At 43.8% G+C, this 15230-nt stretch overlaps 1 protein-coding gene across 1 annotated transcript; it reads left to right on the top strand.

The window, feature by feature from the left end:
• Positions 1-4285: 4285 nt before the first annotated feature.
• Positions 4286-12297, top strand: SELE (selectin E). Its single transcript, XM_075541011.1, has 12 exons — positions 4286-4322; positions 5002-5388; positions 6082-6189; positions 6577-6762; positions 8454-8639; positions 8728-8916; positions 9852-10040; positions 10178-10366; positions 10564-10740; positions 11230-11340; positions 12160-12179; positions 12286-12297. Exons 1-12 carry the CDS (start codon positions 4286-4288, stop codon positions 12295-12297), a joined length of 1791 nt encoding a protein of 596 aa, XP_075397126.1.
• The last annotated feature ends 2933 nt before the right edge of the window (positions 12298-15230 follow it).

Here is a 15230-nt window from a genome sequence, read left to right as displayed (position 1 = left end):
ACCTTCAAGCCTTTAATACCCCAGACGCTATATCTTTTGATAGCCGGACATCAACAGACTTCTTCACCTCATTTGCTCATGCACTCATTTTATCTTCAGCAATTGTGTCGGGAAGGTGAGCATCACAGAGTGCCAGGTTATTATAACAGTGTTCTTGTGTTGAGGGAGGGCTTGAGTAGAGGCCCAATGTCCATCTGCTACCTTTAACACATAAATATATGTACATAGATCTATTTCCCTACTGTTATATATCAATATATTTACATATGTACCTGCCTGGATTTACACCTCTACAAAAGTCCTTTCAATGCTGATTTTTCAAAACAGATCTCCAAGTCTTTCTTCTGCGGTGTCTCTGGGTGACCTTGAACCACCAGCTTTTCAATTAGCAGCCAAGAGCCTTAACTGTTTGCTCCATGCAGGGACTCCGATTCTTTAGAAATTAAAGCAAAACCTAAACCCACTGCTGTTGAGTGTATTCCAACTCGCAATGAGCAGATAGGCTCATCTTCTCTCTTAGAATGGCTGAAGAGTGTGAACTGATGACCTTGGGGCTAGTAGTTCAATTTGTAACCAACCACACACCACCAGAGCTTCTTCCTGGTGTGATAGCAAGGAGGAATTTCAGGGAAGGGTCCAGACATGAAAATAAGAACTTAGCAGTACACATCAGAGGTAAGGGAAGCGAGCGTCTCAGGATAGCAAGGGAGGCCACTGCTTGTATTTCCCAATTAGTTTCAGAAGTGAGCAACCAACAGAAAGTCACACCTCTGTGAGCGACCTTGCCACACTGATATGGCTAGAGCTATTTTCAGTAAGCGCAGTACTCTCCACCCAGGGCTTTTCTCTGCTCCTATCCATTGACGGTGCAAGGAACCTGCTGGGGTGCATGGCTGCTAAGCAAACACGTTCGTGAGTCAAACACACTCAGTGGCCATGCGAGAGAGAGACCTGGCTGTCTGATTTTTCATAAGTTGCAGCCAAGATAACCCTACTGTGTCACATAGGATCTGTGACTTAGCACTGACTTGAAAGCAGCAACAGCGTTGACGGTCGACAGGGTATTTAGTTAAAGTTGTACTATTTGCCATGGGCATCCCAGCATCCTCTTTGTGTGTCTCTCTCAGCCCCTAAGAATGCCCCTTTACCAGAAGGGTGAGAAAGGGCACAGCACTCAGGTCTCAGATGCCTCGTTAAATGATGTGGAAGAGAGAACGAGCAGCTTCCAGGAATGGGATGATGAAGTTAGGAAGTGTGGCGCCTTGGAGACCAGTCGCCCTTCTGGTGGAGCCTGGGGTGTGCCTGTGTTTGTACTTCTTTCCATGTCTCGGGTCTAATCTATTTAGGGCATGCTTCCCCACAATGGGGTTTCCAAGTAGCCTCCAAGGGTGGTCCAGAGATGCACACCAAACAGCCCAGGGGAGAGTCAGTGAAGCCCGAGGTGCTTCTAGTCAGCCTGTCATTTGGGGAAATGTAGTTTTTTTTGTGGAGGATTGTAGTCAAGATGTGCTCTCCTCCCATGTTATTCAGCACCCCCACCCCCACCACCTTCCTAATCAATATGACCGGGAAAATTGAGGGAAGAAACTATAGTCACCCTGTGATCCCACTCATTGTGGTTAGTGTTTCAATGATTAATTCATGGTGCCACAAGGCACACGCACGCACACGCACACACACGCACACACACACACGTCAAAATGTTCTTGGAAAATTTCCATTTTATTTTGATTACATTTTCCACCATTTTCTGAAACCCTCTGTGTATCATGGTCCTTGGGTGGTACAAGCAGTTTGCAAGCAGCCGCTAAGAGCTGATGGTTTGAACTAAGCCAGGAGCCCCACAGTCTGCTTCCACGCCACACGGCAGCCCAGATGACCCCACGGAGCAGCTCTATTCTAAATAGGCATCAACCTGAGAGCAATGCGTTTGCTTTGCTCTTTGTGATTTCTCACAACGTGTGTGTGCGCGGGGTGTACCCACACATGCATATATGAAGGAGGCCTGGTGACGCTGTTCAGTAAGCAATAATAGATTGCTAACAAGGTTGATCTTTCAAAACCACTAGATGCTCTGTGGGAGAAAGAAGAGGTTGCTTTCTTCTGTGGGAGTTACAACTTCAGGAAGCCTGCATAGGTTTGGTGTGAGCTGGAATCAAACCAAAGGCATTGAGTGTGTGTGTGTGTGTGTGTAGGCTTCAAAAAGTTCCTGGAAAAATTCCATTTCATTTTTACTATCCACATTCTGAAAACCCCTTGTATGTTTGCATGCATGTTTCCTTTGGTTGCGTTTGGACACGTGATCCTTTAAAAGGCATCCCTGATGTTACAAAATTAAAGGGGGGCAGTGAAATGGTTCGAAAAGTTGATCATGGTAGATGTAGTTAGATTAAAATGTAATAGTTTATTATTTGACCTCCCTTTGGACCCATTTTAAAGTTGTTTCCATTTTAAAATAAAAGCGAAGGGGAGATCCTGGTGGATTAAGCCTCTGGTAAATTACCTCTCTCCAAAGAACAGGATGTGCACAGCCTTACCATTATGCTGAATGCACTGGAAAGTAGATGCGTGCGGATGCAGTTAGGTTAAAATGATAACAAAGGATCATTCGATCTCCCTTTTAACCCATTTTAAAATTGTTGCCGTTCTAAATATTTCCTGCTTTCTTTTTGATTGAGATTTTTCTCTGTTTTCTTTTGTTATTGATTTTCTTGGAATGTTTTTCAGTGTATAGCATCCAGGATAGGTAAATTTAGAGACAATAGCTGGATTAATGGTTTCTTCGGGGAATGGGCAGGGGAGTTTGGGAGGAAATGGAGAGCTAATAGCAGTGAGTACAAGGAAGAAGAAAATGTTATAAAATTGGCTGCGGTGGTGATTGTATAACTCGTTTTAATATGATTGAACTATTGAATTGTATGGAGTGTGAATCATATACAAACAAAACTGTTTTAAAAATTCCAAAAAGGATAATGCAGGTATAACAAAAATCTAAAGCCCTGCTATCAATAAACAGTCGCCGTATATGCTGTGGTGCTTTCTTCCAGCTTTTGTTTTTGGCCATCCATACTTTAAACTTTTAAAATAAAATATGTGTTGATTAAACATGAGTATACACAGTTTTCACCTTTCTTTTGTCCACTGGACAAATCATGACAGTTTTCTAACATGAACATATAGGTATGTTTCTCCTTTTTTTTTTTAAAGAGGTGAGGCATTATGTCAGACATCTGAGTCAAAGATACCACTTTCAGTAATTTAGCCACAGCAGATACACAGTAGCTGAGGACTTGCGTGTACCTTGTCCGAGATGGGTACCTCAGTGACACTGACTGGCTGCCGAATCAGTTGACCTGGCATTTACAAAAGAAAACGATGATTGTTGGCATGTTACTGTCAGCTACTGATTAAAAAAAAGCAGTTAGTCCTAGGATTACTTGGCTAGCAAAATAACTTAGTCTTCTTATGTTTTAAAAATTCTTATTACTGCCACAATTACTTGAGAGACGTTGTTAAAAATCAACATTTTAAAACTTTTTAAACCTGGATTTTTGTGCTATCAGAATGGAAACTCCTAACTTGTGTCTTACGAAGAGAATTGATGTTTTAAAAAAGAAATGGACGAAAAAGAGTTTGGGGGGGGGGGGCAGCAGAGATTGTGATGTCATTGTCCTGTTTAGCAGTCTACGTAGTTCTGGGAAAGTTTGGGATGCAGTTGGGGAATGCTTCTTTGCTGGTTATGGTCATATCCTGTGAGTCACAGGGAGCGAGCTCTCCAATAAAGGGCCACCAGCAGGGCCCAAGTTCAGCTGTTCTTGGCAGTCTTCACAGCAGAAGGGTCGGAAAAATACAGCATAGACCAAGTGTCGCTTTACGCCAGAGGATTTTAGAAGATACCTGGATAGCCACTTCCAAAAACAGTAAGTGCAGAAGTCTTTTCTAGAGTAGACTAGGGCCATGGAACACAGGTTGTCAGTATGAATAGGCAGGCAAGAGGCATTCCGGTAAAAGTTCGTCTGCAAGTTCTTATGGTGCGAGACAGTGAAAACTGTGACTTTTTGCTTTACCCAAAATGAGGAAAAATCTGAGATTTTGTATTTATTCATGTGAGTAAATATCTTTGATGTACACAAAGATTGTGGAACTGGAATTCTTAAGATGCTGCTGTAAAATGATGGGTGCAAGCAGCTGTCCAGAATTTCATTATATGATTAATTTTGCACTTTCCCCTTCTCCAGACAAGAATTTCTCCTTGGATCCTTGATAAAAAAGAACTCTTGGAGTCATGATTGCAGCACAGTTTCTGTCTGTTCTCACTTTGGGTAAGTCAATGTCATTAATTAGACTAGCATCTTAGACATAGCATTGTCGATATATGGAAGAGTTAATACACGGAGAGTCATGGGATGAGGCGTTAGGCCCTGGGATACGGGCAATTTGAATCCTTGGGTGGCACAAATTTTGAAATGCTCAACTACCAGCCGAAAGGTTGGAGGTTCGAACCCATGCAGAGGAGCCTCAGAAAATAAGTCTGGCAATCTGCTTCCAAAAGATCACGGTGCAACTCTGCACACCGGGGATCAGTGTGAGTCTGGACGGACTCTACCCATGAACAGGGCCATTGAATTTACCCCGTGGGGGCTTGCCTTCTTTAGGTGTGAAATATTGGTCAGACAGCACTAATTTTCCTGAGGCACTGTGGGAGTAAGCATGATGCCTGCATACAGCGCTTCAGGCAGCGTTGGACAGCACCTATTATGTGCTCAATGAAATTTTGTTATTTTACTACCCAGTGAGTAGGGAGGGCCAGTGGCAAGGGGAGTCACAATAAGTGTAGTTTTTACGCACTTTCTTAATTCTGAAAATTTTTTAAATGTTTGAGCCACACTAAAGGCGACTGCTTTGTTCACGTGGCACCGAGTTTTGGCCCCCTGGGGAGAAGCACAATAAGATTAAGAAGATTGGACTAACCGCTACCATTTTGCCCATGTCTCCCTGTAGTGTTGCTTCTGACCAAAGAAGGCAGAGCCTGGTCATACAACACCTCCACCCAAAACATGACTTACAGCGAGGCAAGTGCGTATTGCCAAAAGTGGTACACCCATCTGGTGGCCATTCAAAACAAAGAAGAGATTCTGTACTTGAACACCATCTTAAGCTATTCGCCAAGTTACTACTGGATTGGAATCAGAAAGGCCAAGGGCGTGTGGATTTGGGAGGGGACCCAGAAACCTCTGACCAAAGAAGCTGAGAACTGGGCTCCAGGGGAGCCAAACAATAAGCGGAACAACGAGGACTGCGTGGAGATCTACATCAAGAGAGATAAGGACATGGGCATGTGGAACGACGAGAGCTGCAACAAAAGGAAGCTGGCCTTGTGCTACACAGGTGGGGCTCGGGCAGCCGGGGAGGGCGTTTCAGTCTGTGGGCATCTTGACAGATCGGTGGCAGTATGTACAAATCCACCTCCAGTGTGCCCATTTCATGTTCTAAAAGAGACCCTGTGGTTTTAAGCAAGCTTTGTTTGATGAATACAGCATCTCTTTTTGCTTCTTCATATAAATTTAGCCAAGAATGCATATTTTTGCGTGTATATGCCTAGGTGGTGCCCATGGTTAACTCACATGCCTGCTAACCAAGAGGCTAATTAATGGTTTGGGCTCTCCCAGAAGCACTTTGGGAGAAAAGCTTGGCTACCTACTTCCCCCCAAGTCAGCCAGCGGAAGCCCTAAAGTACACAGTTCTACTCTGACACACATTGGGTCACAAGGAGTCAGAATCCACTCAACATCAAGTGGCTTTTCTAGGTACAGAATGTGTATACACACATAATGCGTCTTTGTAACGTGTTCATCGGTGGTAGGGGCATTACTCAGAATCCGTGAGAACGTTGATTTTCTATGTGTGGTGCTGGTTGCTGCTCCTCCTGTTGTGTCACAGAGTAACAGTGAGTTCCAAAAGAGAGAAACCTAAATTCAGCTCTGGCACTTTGTCCCTCTGTCGCATTGATCAACCCTCTGTGCACATTGTTGGTGCTAAATTTACATGCAACCGTTGTTGACACACTTGTCCTTCCCACAGCTGCCTGTACCAATACATCCTGCAGCGGCCACGGGGACTGTGTGGAGACCATCAATAACTACACCTGCAAGTGTGACCCGGGCTTCGGCGGACTCCACTGTGAGCAGGGTAAGTCTTAGTCTCAGCTCTCCTTTCACCTGAGATGGTGGTCCCCTCTCATGTTCTATCTGGCTCTGGAGGCAAATCTGCCTGCCTTCCCTTCCCTGGCACAGAGTAAAATGCCCGGTGAAGATGGAACGCCAGGATCCAAGCCCCAGATTCGCCATTCATTGGCTATGGGATGTTGACGGGTCACTGAAACTCTCTGAGTCCCGAATTTTTCATTTGTAAAATGAAGATGATGCTAGTATCAACCTCATAGCCTGATAGATGAGACCATGCGATCACACGCAGATAAAGTATCCCTGCAGGGCCTGGTACACAGTAGGCAGTGGGTGCCCCTCCTCCTTATACAAAGCGAAGGATGGGCACAAGTGATTGGGTTTCATTTTTCAGTTGTGACCTGTGAAGCACAGGAAGCCCCTGAGCATGGGAGCCTGGCTTGCACCCACCCATGGGGAGACTTCAGCTACAATTCTTCCTGCTCAGTCATTTGTGAAAGGGGTTATCTCCCCAGCAACACGGATTCCACCTGGTGCACCTCCTCTGGAAAATGGAGCGCTCCCCCAGCAGCCTGCAATGGTAAGTCTCTCTGGAATACATGTGCACTCTCTAACTCATCCCCAGCAGCCTTTGTCTTTTGTAATCCCACTTAACTAAAAAATGCTAAGGAAAGTCATTTTTGGTTGTCTTTCTTAAGGTAATAAAATGTATACTCTCAGTCAATCTATAGGGTCAATCTAACACCCGCCTGAATAGAGAAAGGTTTTTACCCCTCTCTATCTCAAAAAGAAAGAAAAATAAAATAAACCTGGAAGTGAGTATGTCTTTAGCTCTGGCAATTTATGAAGGAACATATATAACAGAGGAAATATTTTCTAGAACTCTCGTGGCATCCTCATTTTTCCCCTCTTCTTTTCCAGACTGGCTCAAGGTCATGTTAGCCAAGCTTTCCCTCTCTGTCTCTCTCTCTCTGTCTCTGTCTCTCTCTCTCTCTCTCTCTCTCACTTTCTGTACACACACACATGCACACACACGCACGTGTGCACACACGCACACACACACACACACACACACACACACACAGCAGTTTTATCTTTCTGATCCAGCTATAAAACCCCAAACGCTCACTGCCATCGAATCGGTTCTGATCCATGGACACTGTAGGACAGAGTAGAACTGCCCCAGTGGGTTTCCGAGACTGCCACCTTGACGGGAGTAGAAAGCCTTTCCACTCTTTCTCCTCAGAGCAGGCTCATGGTTTGAAAGGCTGATCTCAGGGTTAGCAACCCACCTTGTAACCACTATGCCACCAGGGATCTTTGATTTCCTGAGCCAGAGCTAAACAAACAAGCAAATAAACTTTTCCTGCAGGTCCAACTGATTTACAATAAGCAAATATCCTGTGTTTGTTGACCAAAGTAAGGCTTCTTAAAAAAAAAAAATCAGAACTCATCACAAACTAGACCTCTTTTTTTTAACTTTATGTAAATAATTAAAAAAATAAAAAATCCTTCATCACGGTCAAAGTAAATAATTCATCAGAGATGATGAAAATATCAGTGGAAATGAGAAAAAGCAGTTTTACTGTGGGGGGCATGTCCCCAGAGTTTACACAGTGCTTTCGCACTCATTTGGGGAAACACCTTCCCCCTTCTAGGAAATGAATGACACTGCCACTCTTCTATAAAAAATGCTGCTCCAGGATGTAGCCTGGTGCAGAGAGGAGCTGGAGGCACAGGGAATCCAGGGTGGACGATCCCTTCAGGACCCAGGGTGTGAGGGGCGATACTGGGAGGGTAGAGGCTGAGTGGGTTGGAAAGAGGGAACCGATTACAAGGATCTACATGTGACCTCCTTCCTGGGGGATGGACAACAGAAAATTGGGTGAAGGGAGACTTTGGATAGGGCAAGATATGACAAAATAATAATTTATAAATTATCAAGGGCTCATGACAGAGGGGGGAGCGGGGAGGGAGGGGAAAAAATGAGGACCTGATGCAAAGGGCTTAAGTGGAGAGCAAATGCTTTGAAATTGATGAGGGCAAAGAATGTATAGATGTGCTTTACACAATTGATGTATGTATGGATTGTGATCAGACTTGTATGAATCCCTAATAAAATGTTTTTAAAAACCAAAAAAACTGTAATATTAAGAAATTCAATCAAATGTTAATTAATTACAAGAAAAAGTCCTATCTATGAATGTATTACAAAAAATAAAGCTATATATTTTAGGAAGTGAAAAAAATTCTGCTCTTTTAAATCCGCAGTGGTTGAGTGTGCTGCCTTGACAAGTCCTGCCAACGGAAGCATGGATTGTTTCCAAAGCCCTGGAAGCTTCCCGTGGAACACCACCTGTGCATTTGACTGTGACGAAGGCTTTGACCTGATGGGAGCGCCGAGCCTCCAGTGCACCTCATCTGGGTCCTGGGACAACCAGAGGCCAACGTGCGAAGGTAGAGTTGTCTCATTTCAGCCGCTCACTGGGAACCAGCACCACGTATTGTAAAACCCCGGCTACTATAATGGATGCATGTATTGCAGCTGTGACCTGCGGCGCCATCAGACAGCTTCAGCACGGCTCTGTGGACTGCAGCCAGGCCCCTGCGGGAGAGTTCACCTTCCAGTCCTCGTGCCGCTTCACCTGTGACGAAGGCTTCACGTTGCAGGGAGCAGCCCAGGTTGAGTGCACTGCGCAAGGGCAATGGACACAACAGACCCCAACGTGTGAAGGTAAGCCCGACGCCTCCCCTCGGCAGCGTGCCCATCCTCAAAGAGCAGCAGCCTTCAAAGGTGTGCCTGGGGAAGGAACAGGAGATGCCGTCGTTAGCTAGAGAAATTAGATTTGATGGGCAGCATTCATGTTGCAATTTCATGATTTCAGTAAAAGAGCCAATGCCTGACCAAGGGAAGGACAGTGTGTAATAAACCAGCAGCAGGTACTTTTCTGGTTTCTTAACTGTGCTGTGCCAACGTAAGCATATGGACATTGGCATGGAACCAGTAGAATTTTCAACCCAGGTGGAAATCACAGGAGCAAATCCTAATAGTAGCGTCTTGAAAACTTGAGTTGAATCTAAAACTCTGAACATAACTTTTTCTGAAACCACCCTTAACTAACAGCGCCCAGAATGCCTAACGTACGAAGTAAGATATGCTTCATACATACTTAAGCACCGAGATGCAATTTTCACTTAAAAACAAGAGCAAAGATATTGAACGCAAGTAGGCTTGGTTATCAGACACTAAGTTGGTTGTAGCCAAATCCAGCACAGAATGAGTTTTAGTCACAAAAATTCATATCACCACAAACTGCAAAACACACAAATTTTATATGGGTGTCTTATACATCTTCCCTTTTTTTCCCATTCTGTAAGTATCTACAACCCATAAGTTGCACTCTGGCTGCATAAACTCTGTTTTATGACCCTAAGTTCTCTTGTATGTCAGAAAGACAGCATCAGAAACCACTGTTCTTGTCTATCCTGAAGCACCATTACTATCGAGGGTACTGGACTTTTAAGAAAGCACACTCATCGTCTATGTTGTCCAGGGATAAGTCGAGAGTTCTTTGAACATTCTTCTGTCTAAAATGAACTGGGTCCACTCATCAAATGCCCAGCATCTTCCGATTCCACTCAGCATTTTCTATCATTTTGATGTCTCAGCTCTACAGTGCAAGGCCTTGTCCAGTCCAGAGAGAGGCTATGTAAACTGTCTTCCTAATGCATCTGGAAGTTTCGAAAGTGGATCCAGCTGTGAGTTCTCCTGTGAGCAGGGATTCATGCTGAAGGGATCCAAAAGGCTTCAGTGTGGCCCCACTGGGGAGTGGGACAATGACAGACCCAAATGTGAAGGTAGCGTTTTTGTTCTGATTGTATTTTTAACTTGTTTAAGATAAGCTCTATTGGAGAGCCAAGGACTTGGTTACTTTGAGCAACCTGTTGCTACCAGATGAAAACAAACCTATCCTGTGCTCTTTGATGTCTTCCAGCTGTGAGATGTGGAGCTGTCAGCCAGCCCCAAAGTGGCTCGATGACATGTACCCATTCGCCCTCTGGAGAATTCACCTACAAGTCCTCCTGTGCATTCAGCTGTGGGGAAGGCTTTGAGTTACGCGGATCAGCTCTACTTGAGTGCACGTCTCTGGGACGGTGGACACAGGAAGCCCCCTCCTGCCAAGGTGGGATTGAGTTCAGACTTTAAGGGCTACAACTCAAGTTGCTCGATGGGTTGGATAATTAATTCCCTGCATGCTTCAAAGAAGGTAGTGCTTACCAGTTATATTTGCTGTCACTTTTAGCCGTGAAGTGTAAACCAATTTTAGAAGTTTTCCAATAGCCCTTTATTTACCTCTACCTCTTTGCTTCTCCCATGCAGTGGTGCAGTGTTCAAATCTGGCAGTTCCCGGGAAAATCAACATGAGCTGCAGTGGAGAGCCTGTGTTTGGGACCAAATGCACATTTATGTGTCCCGAAGGGTGGACACTCAATGGCTCTGCAGTGCTGACGTGCGGTGCCTCAGGACACTGGTCTGGGATATTGCCCAGCTGTGAAGGTGAGGCATTCACTGGTAGTGGTTGTCTGGGTCCTAGAGAGAAGACGGGGAGGCACCAGATTACAAGAGTTAACGATTCCTTATGTCCAACCATAAAGGTTGTTCAGTTTGCAAAGCTGGGGAATTCACTGGGATAGTGAAGAAGAGGTGGGGTGGTGTATTGGCTTAAAGGTTAGAATTCTGACTATTGGAAAAAGAGGTAGAGGGAAAAGGAAAACCAGGGTGGGATGGGAGGAAAGTGAGTGAGAGAGAAACAGAAACACTATTAACTAAGGTGTAGTGTTATAAAAGAGCAAGTTGTGTTTCTGCCTGGACAGTGGTAGACGAGCAGCCTGCAAAAATGGTTTGGGGCAAATAGGACAGGTCTTTAATGCCCATGTCTCTGCCTCGTGCATTGGACAAGATGGTTGTTCTTCCTAGAGTATCAATTTAATTAGAGAAAAAGGGCAATTCTTTCCTGTGACCATTCTTCTCCTTCTGTTTCCTTAGCTGCCGCTGAGTCCATTGTTCCCTTGGCAGTTGGTCTTTCTACTGCTGGGACCTCCCTTCTGGCATTAACACCATTTCTCCTCTGGCTCCTGAAACGCCTCCGGAAGAAAGGTGCGTGGGCTCATGAATGCGTTCCATATACGTTTTTGGAAATAGAGATATTTTCTCACAAAAGGAGTCAGTGGCGTCGTGGCCTTCTGCAATGTTAAACAGTGATTAACATTGAATTATTAGATGACCACGAATCAACCGTAGTGTAATGAAATGAAAATTTTAAGAAAGAGCTTATATGGCGGCTCAAAGTGGGAAGAGTGTTAGGAAATATTGCCCTCGTTGCGCTGACAATTCACGACGCTGCTATTCGCACTGAGCTCTGTGGCGCCCCCTACAGTTGTGCAATAAGGCTGCCCTGATTAGTGCGCCTGAAAAATGCACCAACTATTTTCCAAGAGATAGGCTTATATTGTGGAGTATTTCACAGGGAACGGCCACAGCCATGGTAGGTTTGGCCCACAGAATTGTCAAGCTTTCCTGAATTCAGTTCTGATATTTACAGAACAGGAAAGTTCCCATAAAATTCCAGCTAGCCGAGCCTGCAAACACTTGCTGGAGTCAGTTAGCTGCTGTGTCTTTGGGTAGAGGATCCGTTGTAAACTTCAACACCATACCCTTTTCCTTGTGTTTGCACTTTATTATGCAGGCACTGAATTTGAAAACCCTTTATGAATCAAGCCGTGTTTGTGGATATGATGTGTTTTTAAAAACCATTTAGCCTTAAAGAATGTACAGATGTGCTTTATACAATTGATGTATGTGTATGTATGGATTGTGATAAGAGTTGTATGAGCCCCTAATAAAATGTTTTTTAAAAAAAAGAAGAAGAAAATCATTTAGCCTTAAGTTAATGTTTTGTTTTGTTTTCTCTTGCAGGAAGACAATTTGTTCCCCAGGTAGGTTATGTTCTTTTACAAAGCATGCCATTGAACAACTTACACGTTCCCCCGTTTTCAGGTCAGGTAACGGTGCCTAACTTTGCATTTTCATTCTATTCCACAGCAGTTGCTATAACCGGGAACTGACTTCAGAGTCCATTTAACTTCAAAGGCATCAGGTGAGACTTCATAATCACATGTTTTGGTGGTTATAAGAAAGCGCTGTTCTCTCTGCATATTCTGTTGCCCTTTGAACCCTATTGCTGGAGAACAATGGCCACTTTCCAGGTATTTTCTGGAACACTCTTTCATTGCTTTGTAGCTGGTGTGCTTCTGCAGGGTGGCCGAGCTTTGGGGGAAGGGACTATGAGGAGGTGAGGAGTCTCAGTGTACTTTGTAGTCATCCTTCCTGTATCTGATTAGATACAGGCAAAATCTAGCTCATCAGAAGTCATGTCTTATTTTCTTGAAACTTTTCTACTTCTAGAGTTGTGGTTGGACTTTTGTTATTAAAGTTCAAACTTCAGGAGAACTCTGAAGTGTCTGGGTGTGTAGCAAACACACTTATTCAATTCTAACACCTAGAGTCCCTAGAGGACAGAGTAGAACTAGTCCCTAGTTTCCAAGATTGTAAATCTTTGCAAAAACATCTACTATATTTTTCTCCCTCAGAGGGACTAGTGGATTCGACCTGCCAACCTTTCAGTAGCCCATGTTTAACTCATGGTGCCACCAGGTCTCCTATGTGTAGCAAAGGTTATAAGAGACTTTCTACTCCCATAAAGAGTTTTAGTGTCAGAAACCTACAGAGGCAGCTCTTCTCTGTCCCATAGCGTTGCTATGAATCAGAATGGACTCACTGGCCGTGAATTTGAGGTTTGTGCTCATTATATACACCCACTTCTCACATATCATCATGGTTAAGCCAAAAGTCCGGGTTGTTAGGTGGAAATTGGCATCCTAAGAAAATGGAGGGTTAAAAAAAGGAAAATGGAGGGTGACCACATCAGATCACAAAATGGAACTTCATTTCAAAACTGCCAGGTCACTGAGAGCCATGGCCCAGCCAAGTTGACATAGCCTTCACCACCACAGTCATGTTACTCTCACCTTGCACCTATATTCTTTATTGACATACTAATCTCTCATTAAAGCACAACATAGTTGGACAGTAGATTTTTTTACTAGAATCCTAAATGCAAAATGTGCAATAACAGGATAAGTTCACACGTGAGGCTTAGGTGCAGATACACAATGGAGTTAAAGGTTAAAGTACTGTCCTTTAAATAGCCACATCTTACGGATAATGCACCTCTTTAGGTTGAAGTAATATATAATATAGACAGGAATATTTTATTTCTATAACATCTTATCAAGTTTATTCAAAAGAGTGCTTGCAGATTAAAAAATGATCTTAAGTGTCACTTGCCAATTCAAAGGCACAGATTGAATTAGCAGAGAAGATTTGGTAACAAGTAGTCCTGCTGTAGAGTGAGGAACAAGAGGCCCTGCATCTCCCCTTCGCCGTTGTTAGATTATTAGGAACGAGGTAGATTTAAAAGATTCTGAGATTTATTTTCCCATGCCTAAAAAAGGAGTCTAGTCAGATGTTTCTTCTAGTGACTGCCTCCCATCTTCTCTGCTCTTGCAACACACATGTAGGCTGAGTGAAAGAGTTTTGTCAAACTGATGCAAAGCGTGGAATGACAGACACAAACTGGGAAAACAAAGCTTCGTTTTAACAAAGATTGTAATTACAGACCTTCCCACTCCGAGAGACTCTGAGTCTGGAGGAGACAGGCCGGAGATACAGGGGTGTGTGTGTGCAAAGAAATCCCAAGGAAGATTCATAACACTCAGATAAGAACTGGGTCTTTGACTTAGCTAGTGTCTTTGAGAGTCTCCGTGGCTCAGAGGGGTTCAATTTCGGGTCATAGTTATGGAGGATTTCTAGTTGAGCTGTGCCTCGACAAACTATATCATTCTTATAGTTCTACCATAAGTTAATATTAGGTTGACTCTTCCAAGCCCCACACCCCCGTCAGTCCTAGTAAACTGGAGTGGAGTTGAAATACACTACATGCTTGCCCATGTGGTTATAAGAGTACAATTCACCAGTTCAAAGACACAGTCCACTGCCCATTCATAGACAGACTGCCGTTTCTTTGGGAAAGAAGGAATAATAGGTCTAGATTGTCCAGAGGGCCAAGACGAAATCTCTTCTTTTTCACCATATCACATTTATTGATTTTTAAAAAACATCAGGAATCAGTTGAGGGGTCACAGAGCAGATTGTCAGTGGGACACTTTTGTGTCATCTCATTCCTGATAGCCCCCTCAATGTAACGTGACTTGCTCCACTTCCTCCATTTCCTGTAGGTTATGGTTCAGTATAGTGCGTGTGGTGGGAAGGAACCGACACACTCTGGAAACAGATGTGAACTTCCTGAATTTGTATCCTGGCTTTGTCACTTAATAGCTTCTACCCCCAGGCAATCTCTCAAAGATATGTTATGAATGCAAAAAAATGTCAAAATGGAAAATGTTTTGTGTTTCACATGTAAAAAAGGTTAAATGTGTAAAAATATTGAAACGACAGACATTTTGCTATGTGTATGTTATAAAAATGCATATAACAAGACATTTACCATTTCAATATTTTTCACATGTACAAATCACTTATATTAATTACATCCTTCATGCTGTGCAACTGTTACCACTATCCATTTCTAAGTTTCTCCATCACCCTGACCAACAGCACAGTGGCCTATTAGCACTGACTTGGTACTATGATCCGTCCCATAGAACTGTTGTTAGACTTAAATGAGGACATGCACAGCGCACACTTAGAGACTTACTGTCAGTCAACAAGAGCCTTTTCTGACAATTCCAGTGAGAACCTTAAGAGGACTTTGCTTGAACATGGATTTTCCTATTACTATTGATATGCAAAAGTGTGACGTGTTCTGACGGCACGCATGCCTCTGTTTGCAGGAGCAGATGGTACCTCAGGGAACTGAAGCCATGCACTGAAGCAGCTGAGAGAACGTTCTCCGTGAACCTCTGGCA

This window comes from Tenrec ecaudatus, chromosome 1 (assembly GCF_050624435.1).
Source record: "Tenrec ecaudatus isolate mTenEca1 chromosome 1, mTenEca1.hap1, whole genome shotgun sequence".
In the NCBI taxonomy this organism is placed as follows: domain Eukaryota; kingdom Metazoa; phylum Chordata; class Mammalia; order Afrosoricida; family Tenrecidae; genus Tenrec; species Tenrec ecaudatus.
This window is presented reverse-complemented; position numbering and strand designations above follow the sequence as displayed.

What these genes read in the sequence shown, in the direction of transcription:
- SELE (XM_075541011.1), top strand. Translation starts at nt 4,286, where the DNA reads ATGATTGCAGCACAGTTTCTGTCTGTTCTCACTTTGG. An exon ending in TCTGTCTGTTCTCACTTTGG is followed by an intron (nt 4,323 to 5,001) that starts GTAAGTCAATGT and finishes GTCTCCCTGTAG; the next exon opens with TGTTGCTTCTGACCAAAGAA. An exon ending in TCCCCCAGCAGCCTGCAATG is followed by an intron (nt 6,763 to 8,453) that starts GTAAGTCTCTCT and finishes TTAAATCCGCAG; the next exon opens with TGGTTGAGTGTGCTGCCTTG.